Source organism: Abramis brama (assembly GCF_963993115.1).
Source record: "Abramis brama genome assembly, chromosome: 15".
Lineage (NCBI taxonomy): Eukaryota > Metazoa > Chordata > Actinopteri > Cypriniformes > Leuciscidae > Abramis > Abramis brama.
The window spans coordinates 9,835,386-9,850,417 of record NC_139977.1 but is presented as its reverse complement, the minus strand read 5'-3'; the positions used below and the strand labels follow the sequence as shown (position 1 = coordinate 9,850,417).

General features: G+C 38.2%; 1 protein-coding gene across 2 annotated transcripts; it reads left to right on the top strand.

Annotated features, from left to right (window-relative positions):
* The first annotated feature begins 354 nt into the window (after positions 1 to 354).
* On the top strand, positions 355 to 14,495 carry LOC311096920 (uncharacterized protein). Of its 2 annotated transcripts, none has more exons than XM_084136349.1 (3): positions 355 to 427; positions 11,575 to 11,817; positions 12,632 to 14,495. In XM_084136349.1, exons 2-3 carry the CDS (start codon positions 11,760 to 11,762, stop codon positions 13,546 to 13,548), a joined length of 975 nt encoding a protein of 324 aa, XP_083992475.1. In that variant the 5' UTR covers positions 355 to 427; positions 11,575 to 11,759; the 3' UTR covers positions 13,549 to 14,495. The 2 variants fall into 2 exon arrangements, with proteins under 2 accessions (XP_083992475.1, XP_083992476.1); XM_084136350.1 differs by having other exon boundaries at positions 375 to 427; positions 11,704 to 11,817.
* The last annotated feature ends 537 nt before the right edge of the window (positions 14,496 to 15,032 follow it).

Below are 15,032 nucleotides of genomic sequence, written 5' to 3'. Positions count from 1 at the left end.
AAATAGAAGATTGGATCATTTTAACAAGGCTGAGGATGGGCCATACTAAATTTAATTCTACACTTCACATAATAGGAAAGCATGCGTTTTGGATTATGTGACCTATGCCAAGTAAAGGAAACAGTTGGACGTGTTGTGAACAGGAAAGGAATTAACTACGAAGAGAACTACAGAACATAGGATGCAAATAATTTAGCAACATATTAAACACAAAACCAGGATCTGGTCAAATTATAAAGACAGTTTTAAAATTTATTAAGAATAGTGGACCTAAGAATAGAATCTAGATCTCATCATGACTGAAATCACTTTACACTCCAGCACAGGAGGTGGCGGTATTACCAAAAAGCTGGTATGCGACCCGCCAATAAATCCTTAGAAGAAGAAGAAGCTGACACGAACAGCCAAATCTGCTGTTCTTCAGACTGTGAGTACATTAATTTCATCATTTAATAGGAGAAATCTAAACCCTAAAGCAGGGGTGGCCAAACTTTTTGGCCCAAGGGCCACACTGGGTTTTAAAATTTGACAGAGGGCCGGGCCAGTAGCAGATTATGAAACACGATCTCATGAAAGTGTGTATCTATACCACGAATTTTATTTCTCGTGCCATTTATACGCCAAAAATGTTTGAGGTTAATTTTTAATTAGTCATATGTTAGATAATTACAGGGGCGATTCTAGGATTTTCATTTTAGGGGTGCTCAGCCCCCAATGAGGGTATGATTTAAAAAAAAAAATATTTAGTTTATGGTCTAATGCGCATTATTAACTAGTTTCATTCATTCATCCATTAACATGGATATGGCAGGGTTTTATAATCACTGAGGTACCGAATGCGAGGTATTTATGGGGGTCCGGGGGCATGCTCTCCCGAGAAAATTTTGATTTCTCTGATCTACATATGTGCATTTTAAGATGTTTTGAAGGCCAAAAAAATTGAATAACAACCGCTTTAAAACCATGTGCGGGCAGCTGTTTATTTTCCACACCTCATCAGCATCACACTCTTTTTCTCTTTGTTTTTATCTTGCTCTGTCTTTTCCCCTCCTAAAGCTGAGCTTTGACTGATATAGACTTTTCATTTTTGTCTGTCAGTGAAGAAAGTAAACATAGGGTCAACTGATAGGTTGATTCATGAATCATTTTCTCAGACAAAGCTACCAGGAAAGCTAGATAACTAAGTTTATTAAATTCATTCACAATATGTACACATTCATTATTGATCTAGGCCTAATACATGGCCGTAGACAGGGCTTTATAATCAAAGAGGTCATAAATTTGAGGTTGTTATGGGGTTAAACATTTTTATTTCTCTGATATGTGCATTTCAAGACGTTTGAAGGCCAAAAAAGGATAAGAAATAGATTTAAAACCTGCTCTCTCCTCATCTCCATCACTTTTTCTCTCAGTCTCCTGATCTTGCCCTGTCTCTTCCCCTCCTAAAGCTGAACTTTTTTAATTTACTGAAGGCTACAAATTGTATTATATTAATTCTCAACATGTATACATGCATTATTAATCTTGTGCCTATGAAAACGGCTTTGTTAATGTTTCTTGTCCCCTCACAATGACATAATTACACGTTATAGGCCTATTTTCAGCTCAAAATGGCGAAATTAGACAAAAGTTTATTAGTTTTCTAATTATTTTTGTCATTCGTTTAACATTTATGACCTAAAAAACTGTCAAATATAAAATGTTTAGTTTAGCTACTTACATCTTCTTAACTCGCACTTGACCGTAAACTGAAGCGTCAGTCGTGCTGCTAAAATTCGCGCTCCGCTCAGCAGCTTCTGTGAACATAAAGCCCGCCTACTTTGATTTGATTGGTCATCTCAAATATTCTGACATTGACGAGAAGTGAAAGACCAATGAGGCTCAGATGAACAAACACACACACACACGCGCGCCTCTGTTTCTGACCTGCGCTCTGCTTGTCGCTGCTGCGGATTGAAGATGAAGAACATTATTTAACCTTGTCAAAGACAAAAAAAATTAAAAAAAATTTTTTTTGAATAACAACATTTCTTACTCCAAGTTTTAGGGGTGCTGAAGCACCCCTAAAAAGGGGCTAGCCTCGCCCATGGATAATTATAGCCTATACTTTTTAAATATTGTTTATCCTTATTATTATTTAATGGTCCTAACAGTAAATTAGAAAGTGTACACTTAGAAGAGTAAAAATGACAGAAGGTTACGTTAATTCAACTTTATTAAAACTGCATATGGCAATCAATTTGCACTTCAAAAAGTCATACATTTGTGGAAAAAAACGGAATAAACGAATATACAAATTTATTATAAGAATAATAAAAAAAAACATAAAAAGCAAAGGCAGATCAGAACATTTCATGAAAAAAAAAACGGGTTCTGTACATGGCAGACAGGGGAGCGTAGCCGAAAACCGGGCGATAAAGGTCGGTAAACGGAATCACTCAGTCAGGATACATCCACAAATCCAGAGGAGCAAAGAAACTAAATAGCAGACAAATCAAAGGAAAAACTAAACAGGTGTGCAAGCGGTTACCAAACATTTTTTTTTCTCTGTGAGTTTCCAAAAAAGGAAAAAACATTAACGTGCAGCAAGTCTATGCGCTTAAGTCGCTGTCAGGCGGGAAGGAAGTCGACCGGAATTTTCCATGTTAATCAAAGTTTAACCAGCCGCGACACGCGACGATTCTATTTGAAACGTATCCTATTTTACTGCGACGTCGCGCTGGAACAACAATCTCAAAGTGTGGCAATGATAATATCAGGTACTATTTTTGTGCTTTATTTAATGTTAAAAGCGTGTATAATGTGACTGAATATCATTTAGTGCTCCCAGCTTTGTAGCTGTAAAAACAACAATGGATAAGTCCCATCAGATCTTGAAATTAAACAAATGGAAACAAAAACGTTCAAAATGTGAAGAAAACCCGTGTATTATTTGACAAAGATTGTTTTAGTAACTCAATAGCCTAATCCAAATGAGCACTGTTAATATTCCAAAAGGCACAAGCTCTTCCTTAACTGTTTTCAGTCTGTGTTCTTAGTTTTTATGGCACATAAATGGCAGTTTTATTTATTTTTTTGTCCGGACCAATGAATGTGAAAATTATCAATTTACTAATCCTAAGGCACTCTTCTTGATAATCTTTCAAGGCACACACTAGCGTGCCGTGGCATACTGGTTGAGAAACACTGCCCTAGGCTATAGGTCCCTGGACTTTACTTTGAGAAGTAGCTCACCTACTTTTAGGTTTGTTCTGAGGTTGCTACACATAATTTGTGTATACTCTGTGCTGTGTCTTCTGATCAGATATTAAAGTTAATACAAACAAATTTGTACTTATTCCCTCACCCAATAAGAATCGATAAGAGAATCGCTAAGGAATCGGATCGATAAGCAATATCGATAATGGAATCGGAATCGTTAAATTCTTATCAATTCCCATCCCTACGCACAACTCTCTCATTCGTCATGAATTCAAACTTTTCCATGGCTGCGCCTGCAATATAACATTTAATTGCTAACCTATTATTTATTTTGTAAACAAAGCTTTGTGTGTCATAATATTAATGTAAAACAGCATTCACATACAAACTTTTTTTTTTTGCAAACCACCGCCGGTACTCCTCAGCCACCGCGGTGGCGCTTTACAACCGCGGTGGTGCGGTTGTCAAGTTTACCGGCACAGCCCTACTCCATTACCTTGTAGCTTATGTTATGGCCCCGTAGAAGCAGTTTTTGTAAAAGTAGGCTAACGATTGCGTCATTACCACGCGACTCTCTGTCGCACAGTAGAGAGATTACCGTATGGACGGGAGGAGACGCTCGCGGGCAATCGGGGGGACGTGGAGGCAAAATGACAATATAATTAATCAGAAAACCTAGCAAAAGTTGCTCCTGCTCCAAGCTCATGGACAGCTCCTACTCACACTCTCCGTCTCTGCAAGATTCGGAAGGGAATGATTCAGATTTCTCTTGGCACAGCTACTAGAAGACAGACGGGTTGCTCACGTGGTCCGTGTAAAGCTTTGCTCGGTTTGAGTCTGCGCATCAGGAAAGGAAGTGCTAAGAAATCGCTAAAAATGGGCTTCACTTGTCTCAATTGAGTTCCAATGGGGTCGCTGTGTCCATTTCTTTTACTGTCTATGGTCGCTGTCTGTTTGGTTTCCATGGTGACACGTCATTGCTTGTTACGTGACACACCGCAGCCACAACAGCGCTGAATGAATTATGATCTGCTTTCATGTCATATTTTCCTTTTTTACAGCTATGACATGCAATATCTGATATTCCGATTGTCAAATATATGCAACGCAATATATATATATTACGCAAAGTATTGCAAGAAAAAGGCTAAATGAATGCGATCTTAAGACAATTTTTTAAATACTCGACGGGCCGGATTAAACAGCTTAACGGGCCCACGGGCCGTAGTTTGCCCACCCCTGCCCTAAAGCGTCAGTTCTTTTAGTGAACCAACTGATGTTGTACATTATGCTCTGGTTAATGGTTTTTCACATGTGAAGATGATGAGTTTTTTTTTTTTTTTTTTTTTTTTCATTTTATGTAATGAACAAATGAAACCTGTTAAACATAGTTTAAATGCATGCAAATCAATGAGAAACATAAAAATCAGCTAGAGGAGTTGAAATATTTCTAAACACTTGTTTGAGCAAAACACTTAAAGCTGGATAATTAAGAGTGATTGTTATGGAGAAAGAATTGTTTCATTATACCAAATAAATAGATTGAGATTCACAAATAAATGTAAAGAGATTCACTCAAATTAATCAAATTCACAAATAATTAAAGATCCACAAATAAATGTATAGAGTTTAACTAAAATTAATTAATACAAAATATTTACAAATGTGTACAAATGTCACAAACACAACTCTGCATGACATTCATTTATGAATTGTCTCCTGTGTATTTGTAGATCCCTAGCAACCCTCTACTACACACACCTTGGCAATAGAATTGCCATGGGCTACTTGCACAACTACTTCCACGTTCTACTTATTACATATCGGGAGTTTCCGGTTAGAGCGTTCAGCGCACATACATACATGAGAATGCAGATTATCACTACGTTTTATGGATGCCAATTGATTAAAACAATGTATAATGATCTCTGTATTAATTATCTTGAGCCTGCTGAAATGTTCCTATAAATATATTTTCTTAACTGTTCATTCTGAATAATAAATAGGCTAAATACATTTATCCACTAACCTGCAGCAGTCCTATATAGCCCCTTTCACACAGCGCTTTGAACCCGGGAAATTGCCGGCAAATTGCCAGAGCGCCTTCTAGGGCTGTGACGGTGGCAGTTTTTTACCACCGCGGTGGTAATGGACCCAAATACCGTTGCGGTGTTTGGGGGGTTGTTTTGAAATAAATAAATAAAAACAAAGAAACAACACAATAAAGCCTCTAAAGCATTGCAATAAATATCAGTAAATACTGGTAACTTACATAATATAATAAATCTATTCTATTTAAGAAAAATCTTAATCTATTTAAGAAAAAAAAAACTTTTGTTTAATATTTCCACACAAAGACGCGTGATACAGCCTACCGCTCTGCGCTTTGAGAGGGATGTGGGACACGAGCAGGAAAGAGACCATCAATCTCTTTTCTGATATCTTCATGTTTTCTACTTGTAAAAGGTATGAAGAGCGAATTTTATCTTCCACATGGGCAAGACATTTAAGCTATGTTTGCGCGCTGCCAGAGAAAGCCAAACTAAAATCACCCGCGCGTGTGAAACGCGCTTTACAAATGAACTTGACGCGCCTATACCAATATGTCTAATAACAAGCACAAACTGTGTTAAAAAGAATTTGACGTACATGTAAAAAATGTAGGCTATATCTGTCCTACAGCGTTTTTTCTACTTTACCACAGTAAAGAATACGAAAATAATCGACCTAAAAGCGAACAAAGGAAGAAACGTTTATAATCCCCTTTGGAAATGGGTGAGACGCGAGTGAAGGTATGGGAAAAGAAAAAAGAGATTCCATGCAGGGATGAGTCACGATTTTTGAATATTCGATTATGTTCTAATGTCTGTTGTGCGATCATTCTCTAAAATAAAATCTCCATGTTCTGGTGCTGATGCGGTTGACGCGTTCATGTGGGTGACGCTGCCAATAACGCACACAACAGCTGTCACAAACCGGCAAAAGTAATGATTATGAACGTGTCAAATATAGCAAGGAGACATTTGAATTGTTTATTAATAAAGTGGGTTTTTTTGTGTCAGTGTTGGGCTGCAAAGATGAAGTTGACGATGCTCACTCGTCATCTTCGCAGTGAACGCGCCTATAGAGATAATTGCACACTATACGGAATACATAAACATATGCTAGTCGGTTTATTTTCGTTTTTAATTGTTTTGTTTAAAAGTAGACAATTCAACTTTCTATATGGAATAACTAATGGAATATTTTTAAATTCGCTGATTATCGGGTGAAGATCGCAAACCAGAATTCAAAGCCGACAAAGTTTAAATTTATGGACTTACGCACAACTCTCTCATTCGTCATGAATTCAAACTTTTCCATGGCTGCGCCTGCAATATAACATTTAATTGCTAACCTATTATTTATTTTGTAAACAAAGCTTTGTGTGTCATATTATTAATTTAAAACAGCATTCACATACAAACTTTTTTTTTTTGCAAACCACCGCCGGTACTCCTCAGCCACCGCGGTGGCGCTTTACAACCGCGGTGGTGCGGTTGTCAAGTTTACCGGCACAGCCCTAGCGCCTTCTGTGTGAACGCAAACTCGACCCGGGATTTATGCCGGGATCGATGCCGTGTTGGGGACCTAGTAACATTGTCGTGTTCAGTCCCGGAACGCACACTGTGTGAACAAAAGCTGTAATAATGCCGTGTCGTAGTGATGACGCTGAAGCCGGGATCGTTCGCCAGCTGTGAAACGGTACATAAAGCGCAAGTTTATGATCGAATCAGAGAAAAAAATGCACAACCGTGGTTTCTCGAGAGAGAGAGAGATCGCAGCTCATAAGCAAACTTAAGACGCTGCTGAGATTACAAGTCACATCGATGTCACGTGTCTTTACAGGATTTTTACGGGTTGTGTGTGAATGCACTCTCTGATTCCGGAAAATCACTGGCAGTGTGAATGAACCAAAATCAAACGAACCCGGGTCAAATCCCGTCTCACTTTATCCGTGTATTTTCCGGAATCTCTGTGTGAAAAGGGCTTATGTCTTCTTATTAACAGTGTTTTTCTCTTAGCCTATACTTATACCTGTTTAGTTTACATTTTTTAATGAATTTGACTAATAAAAAGGATTGCTTGTGTGCATTGGTGCTTTATTACAGTCTTTTTGAATGAATGAATGCTCGCGAGGTGCCTGTAACGATGTTAAATAGGCTAGGCTATTTATTTAATCTTCAACAGTAACGCACACAGCGTAGAGGAGAAACAGTCAGCTTCTTTGAATATTAATTAAGCAGTTTGGGCATGAACATGTAAATAGTAAAAAGATTGACATTGAAAAATGACACAGAATGTTTAAAATATTTAAAACAAATAAAGAAATGTTGGTGGTTCGTACTGATGTTATTCATCTGTTCTCACACACTTCAGCGTCGCGGTCACTAGTGTAGACGAACACTGACACCCTGTGATGAAATAATGCGTATTTTTAACAGCCGCAGCTTTCTCAGATTGGCTTGATTTGGATTAAAACTTCATGTTCCGATGAGTTTGGAAAATTATGCACACAGTAAACATTAGAAAATCCCTTCTTCTGTCAATAAAAATGTCCAAATTTTTAAATCTTATCGCAGACACTCATTTTAGGCGGTGTTTGTACAACTCATTGACCACAGTACATTGAAAGTAAACATAACCGGAAATAAGTGATATGTATTGTTTACAAACGGAAGTGCGTCACGGAGTTCAGTGCAAGTGGTCCATTGGCTAGTACATTTTTTAGTTTACTCGCCTGACTACAGTATACACACACACACACACACACACACACACATATATATATATATATATATGTGCCACCAGTCCTAAATCGGAGCCTTCACAGGCTACCGTTTAAGATTTTAATGCAGAAGCGCATTTTTCAGTGCGTCCGTCCCCAAGATTGGTTTGCAGCGATCGACCTGAAGGATGCGTACTTTCATGTCTCAATTCTCACTTGACTCAGGCCGTTTCTGTGCTTTGCGTTCGAGGGTTGAGCATATCAGTACAAGGCCCTGCCCTTCTCCCCGTGTCTTCACGAAAGTCACAGAGGCGGCCCTTGTTCCCCTGAGAGAACATGGCGTTCGCATTCTAAACTATCTCGACAACTGGCTTATTCTAGCACAGTCTCGGGGATCAGTTGTGCGAACACAGGGACATGGTGCTTTCCTACATTGACCTCCAAAACGATTTTTTGTCCCGCCAAAGCCTTATTTGATCTGTAATTGGGTTTTGTGAGTGAAGCAGGCTACTGATGGAGTGTCGGAGAGAACGATCACAGCGCCCCACCCCCGCGCGCGCACTCTCAGTCTTCAGTTCTGTCTTTGCTCTCTCCCTCGCATCAAAATCAACTGATCCTAAAGGTCGGAAGAACGAATCCATGTTTCACGTGGTGCATTCGGAGGATATTTTTTGCTGAATTAGCGCTGGGTGTGAATTGCAGTCAAAAAAAGTTGCCTTATCTTCTCTTACAACTTGTGACAAGCATTCATGCAGCTGACATAACTTTAAATAAACGCAAGAGAAAAAAAAAAAGAAAAAAAAAGAGTGTTTTGTGTGTGTGTGTGTTGACAAATCTTTCGTGATGTCCTAACATCCAGGATTCCCACACAACACGTCCGCTAAAGTCCGATTCGCGACCTAATGACTCCTTTGAGCCGAGGGACGGGACACTGCAGTTCACAAAGTTTCATAATTTGCATGTGCTTTAATGCCGTCGGTTAAACATTTAATTCGCGTGCTGATGTGCTGTTCTAACGCGTGCGTTTCTCAGCGCGTGCATGTGAAGCTCACATGCACTAAAAGCCTGTCTACCAGCGCCTGGATCTTTCGAGTCTTATTGTGCTTATACTGTTAAATACACACAAGGTTTACATAAAGTCGGTTATGTCTAAAGTGAAAGCAAACTTGAGAAAAGTGAGTAAATCTGCTTGTCAAATGCGTGTATATTAGACGCGTCGCGCGCAGCTCTTAAAGAGACAGTAGCAATAGTAAACACGCTGCCGCTTGTCCTTAAAGGGATAGTTCACCCAAAAATAAAAATTATCTCATCATTTACGCACTCTAATGTTGTTCCAAACCTGTATTAATTTCCTTCTAATATTTTTCTAATATTAATATTTTGAAGAATATGGCTAAACAGTTGCTGGTCCCCATTGACTTAGGACCATAGGAGAAAAATATACTATGGTTGTCACTGGGGTACATCAACTGTTTTGTTACCCACATTCTTCCAAATAACTTCTATTTTCAACAGAAGAAAGAAACTTATTCGAGTTTAAAACAACTTGAGAGAGTAAATTATGACAATTTGAATTTTTAGGAGAACTATTCCTTTAATGTTAATAAAACAACAAAATGCAAAGAGAAAATCACTCACTACTATTGACTGATAACTTTAATAGTAGCTTTAATAAGTATCAATGTATAATTTATACATTGAAGTCTGTTTTGTTTTATTTTCATATTTGTTCATTTAATTACTTTCTTCAATGCTCCTGTTAAATACACATACTGTAGCTGAAAACATAAAGCACTGTTTATTTAATTTGTATATTAAGTTGTGTATGTGTAATGTGTATCTTTGATCTTAATATTTAATAACAAAGAAAATAATGACAAATATTTTTTTATCTTTGCCTCTGTCTGCCATTTTTTGTTTGTTTTTTTGTTACCCAAGGCTTTGTTTTTAAAATATGGACATTAGTTTGGCTGTAAGGCTCAGTCACAAAATAGTAAAACCAACATAAAAAAGAATCGTGATAAAATCATGAATCGTGATTTTCCTGAAAAAAAAAAATCGTGATATGATATTTTTGGCATATCGCCCACCCTGATGGCCCCCCAAAAAAATAAAATAAAAAGAATGAACAACCAAATATTAACAACGAGGAACAAAAGAAACAAACATCAAGGTATAGATATAAAATAAGTTGTAATCACTTTCTTTTACTATCTAGCCTGACAGTGATCATTTTTTTCATGAATAAATAGGATAAGAAAAAAATCACAAACTGTTTCTTTCTATTTATTTTAAATTTAACATTTATTGGGTACTACGGTACTCTTTGCTGTGTGTGGATGACCATGTCGGTCAGCCACCACCGAAGACCAATTTTGACCCAGGAAAAACCCTGCAAATGCAGCACTTAGATCAAGTAACTAATAGAGAGATTCAACCATGATCGGATGATAAGAGCAAATCATTTGTAACTCTAATGAGAGCAGTCTCAGTACTATGATACGTTCTAAATCCTGACATATGTCTGTTTTTAAACAGGCTGGAGAAAATTTGTTGCAAAGAACACTTTTCAGGTATAAATACTTTCAGTCTGTATTAAATTTGGATGTATATTTTTAGGGATCATCAAAGACTAATTTCTGTCACAGTGCATATTTTTTGTTTAAAATGTTGTTGAATCATCTGGCTCAACTAACTGGTCAGTCTCCGGCTGATCCTTAGATCTCACTCTGCGTGTGTGTGTGTGTGTGTGTGTGTGTCAGTTACACCCTTGATGGTTTGGAGTTTAACCCTTTCATTGCTGTGTGCTTTTGCCTGCATTAAAGGATAAGAAATGTCTTAGGCCTTGTCTTTTCGTATGTTTGAATGACAAAATAAAGGCAAGAACCAGTTTATCTGTAGTGTACTGAAAACAATACATAAAACATACATAAAATATATAAAACACTTAAGATAAATACTTATGGACTTACAAAATTTGAGCTGCAAATGATAACTTCTCACTCATTTGGAAGTGACCTATAACATCCTATGACATTATATTCATAGAAATGATCTCATGGATGTGGCTGTTGTGGTTTATGGTCATAGTGGCAACAGTCGCTGCAGTAAATGTGGCATATTCAAATTATTTCAATGTAGTGCACAGGTTTTCCTAAAGCCACCGGGTTGGTGGTGGCGCCGGGGCTTGGGCCCGTCGTTTATGGTCATAGTGGCAACAGCCGCTGCAGTAAATGTGGCATATTCAAATTATTTCAACGTAGTGCACAGGTTTTCCTAAAGCCACCAGGGTGGTGGTGGCGCCGGGGCTTGGGCCCATCACTGCTGCTTGCAGCTATATTTTGTGGAATTGTCTGCACGTCTTGATGCTAGAAATGTTTCAAAATTCACAAATGCGTGCGGGGATCTACAAATGCACAAGAAGCGATTCACAAATCAATGCCAGCCAGAGGTGTGTTTGTGACATAAAACACATTTGTAATTTTTTTATTTTATTTTCAATTCTCATTTTATTCATTTATGAATTTTATTAATTTTGTTAAACTCTTTACCTTTATTTGTGAATTTCATTAATTTGGAATAATTCAACTATTCTATCCCCATAGATTGTAAATGTGATGAGCATCTGCTAAATGAGCAACAGCGACCCCAATTCACACCTTCAGTCAGTGAAGCCACTCCCACTGCCATTCGTGAGAGTTTAAATGCTGTGGAATATTCCCATCTTCCCACAGGAGAAGCAAGCTTGAGAAATTACTCCAGGAGAAACTACTGACATACTACTGAAAAGATGGAGTTTGAGGAAGAACGCTGCAGAGTAAAAGATGAAGATACAGAGGAACAAATTGGTTGGTGTTTTCCATCATTCTCTTCAAAGACTACTGAGGAATAGGGGTGTAACGGTTCAAATTACTCACGGTTTGGTTTTTATTATGGTTTTAGGTTGTGTTCACACTTGACATGTTTGGTTCAATAAAAAAAAACCTAGCGCAATAGCACTGTTAGTGTGGTTCACTTGAATAAGTGTGAACGCTGCCATCTGAACCCTGGTGTGCACCAAACAAGTGGACCAAGAGCGCTGAAAAGATGGGTCATGGTCCGCTTCCAAACAAACTCTGCTGCGGTTTGAATTATACATAAACGCAACACGGACCAAAGACATGTAAACAAACCAAAAACAGGAAGATGAGACCATAAAAAGGACAAAACTCTCATGCATATAATTTTTTTCCTCGTCATAGTTGTGATGTTGCCCATCACAGTTCGGTACCGGCATCAGAACCACATCTCCTCACAGCAGATCTTTGTTTGTGTGTTTGAGGGATTCTTTCCGCTGTTTTGACTCCTTTACACATTTTATAAGCTCTTCACGAGTTCTCAGCTGGTCAAAATGCCATCATATGTAGGCTACACACAAACAACGAGTGCATTTATTCCAGCACACTGCATTGGTTTGGATGTTTCGTTAGTGTTAGTTGTTTTTTTGTTTTGTTTTTACAGAGAACCGTTACACCCCTACTGAGGAACATTAAGATGAAAAATGACATAACAATATATCTAAAACTAGATACTAGCATTAAACTAGATGTCTGCTAAATTGTGATTGAACCATATTCTTTTCATTTCTCATTTATCCTTCTTTATTGAATTTGCTGATTTTAGATCCGATGGAAGACAAACAGAATGAAAATGAAGTCATTTCAAATACTGAAAAAACTGGAGTCAAAGGATCTTTCACCTGCTCTGAGTGTGGAAAGAGGTTCAGACATAAATCAAACCTTAGGAGACACACAAGAGAACACACTGGAGAAAGACCGTTCTCCTGCATTCAATGTGGAAAGAGTTTCACTCAGAAAGTAAACTTAAATGATCACATGAGATCACACACTGGAGAAAAACCATTCACATGCACTCAGTGTGGAAAGAGTTTCATATATAAAGGAAGCTTAAATGATCACATGAGAATTCACACTGGAGAAAAACCGTTCACATGCACTCAGTGTGGAAAGAGTTTCATACATAAAGGAAACTTTAGTGTGCACATGAGAATTCACACTGGAGAAAAACCATTCACATGCACTCAGTGTGGAAAGTGTTTCACTCAGAAAAGAGTGCTCAAAGATCATCTGCTCTCTCACTCTGGAGTGAAGTCGTTCGGCTGTGATCAGTGTGATAAAACATTTCTTTTGGCATCAAACTTAAGAGCACACCTTAAAATTCATGCAGATGTGAAGCCCCACATCTGTTCTTTTTGTGGAAAGGGTTTTTCACTACTTAATGCTTTTAAAGTGCATGAGAGTATTCATACTGGTGTGAGACCTCATCTATGTTCTGACTGTGGGAAGACCTTTATTTCATCCGGCACCTTAAAGAGACATCAAAGAGTTCATACTGGAGAGAAACCGTACAAGTGCTCACACTGTGAAAAGAGTTTTGTTCGGTCAGAACACTGGAAAAATCATGAGAGAGTTCATACTGGAGAGAAGCCGCACCAGTGCTCTTCGTGCGGGAAAAGTTTCATCCAAATATCTCATCTACAGGTTCATAAGAAAAAGCATTGCCCAAAGGTGTCTAAGTGAGCAAACTTTCATGTTCAGATCTAGGTGGGCGATATACCGGCAGACGCAATAGACTGGTAGAACGGGTTCCCAACAACATTGCTGCAGCCTCCCAAACGGCACGTTTTCCATGTCTCCATTGTCTTACATCATTTTCAGGTCTTGTAGTCTCTACTATTAAGCTGATGTCTTGAATCAGGTGTGTTTCTTTGGGTAGGCATTAGAGATGTGACGGTGATAATATTCTCCCACCGGTTAATTGACTTGTGACAACACCGGTATTACCGGTTTCATCGTGGGGGTGGGGGGTGTTAGAGTGATGTAATTTTTTTTTTTTTTTACATGGCGTCAATTCATCATTCGTACTGAGTTTGATTGACATGCGATCTGACCAATCAAATTCCACCATTTTTGTGCGATAAAGCAGTCAGAAGAGTTATTGATAAACTTCGGTGGATTTGAACTTGGCTTTAACTGAGGCAATCTGTCACGACACATTAAAGAGCCAAAAAACGGTAGGCCTATTTTATTTTTGTTTGACTGACCAAATTTGAAAGTTGAGACTTTGTTTCATATTAAATATTACCTGCTCGGTCCTGTCTTTCATCGCGTTGTCCGTGTCCTCTATTTTTCACTGCTTGAGATTATGTTGAGAACAATAACGCCCTATTTGAGTGTATAGGGCGCAATTTCGGATTCAACCACAGTGTTTGAATGGTGGGTTCGTTATTATTCTTGAAAAACGCATGTTATTATTTCAGCACTTTGCGAATTCAGCACTTCGCGTTCTCGCGCATTCATGTTAAGTGCATTTTTAGGAAACGCGCGTTGAATTGCGGCGTGTGACGAGCATAACCTTGCACATAGAGAACGCTCTTAAGATCCAAGATACATCGTTATCGGGAAACCCGGCCCTGGTCTCCGCACTAGCCTAACTGAAAACTATGAAAGCCGTGTGGCCAACCGGTAAAAAAAAAAAAAAAAAAAAAAAAAATACAGTAAAACTATTCCCTCTGATTTTGTTTCATTAATAAAGTTTGACTAATCGCAGCAGTCTCACATTCGTTTAGAGCTCGTGTGAATTGCACGTATAAAATTAAGTTAACAAACAACCTCGTTCAATCAGGAAACGCCACATGAATTTCACTGCGCTCTATTAAGAGTTTTTATTTTGCGTGAAGAAGCCGTTCGCCGGAGATGTGTTAAAAGATTCATTCATGCACACGAGAGTGTATTCATGATTATTAGGCTACCGGTATACTAATCCTCCTGGCGCCGGGTCTGAGTGAGTAATTTACTCTCTTACCTTTGTTCTTTGATTAACATTAATGACACTCCATCTGACACGCGTCCCATTTTCTCACAAATCTCTACATTCATTTATGATATTATTTAAATCATTTGATCTTATGAGAACACTCGACAAAACGGACATTTTGGCATAATTTGTGTGTGTTATGTTTTGTTCAAAGGCCGAAGAGAGAACTCGATACTGACGCGCGTCT

Excerpts from the sequence above, each read along its gene's own strand:
- LOC311096920 (XM_084136349.1), top strand. The coding sequence starts at position 11,760 with ATGGAGTTTGAGGAAGAACGCTGCAGAGTAAAAGATGAAGATACAGAG. Across the intron at positions 11,818-12,631 it reads AGATACAGAGGAACAAATTG|ATCCGATGGAAGACAAACAG; the intron begins GTTGGTGTTTTC and ends TGCTGATTTTAG.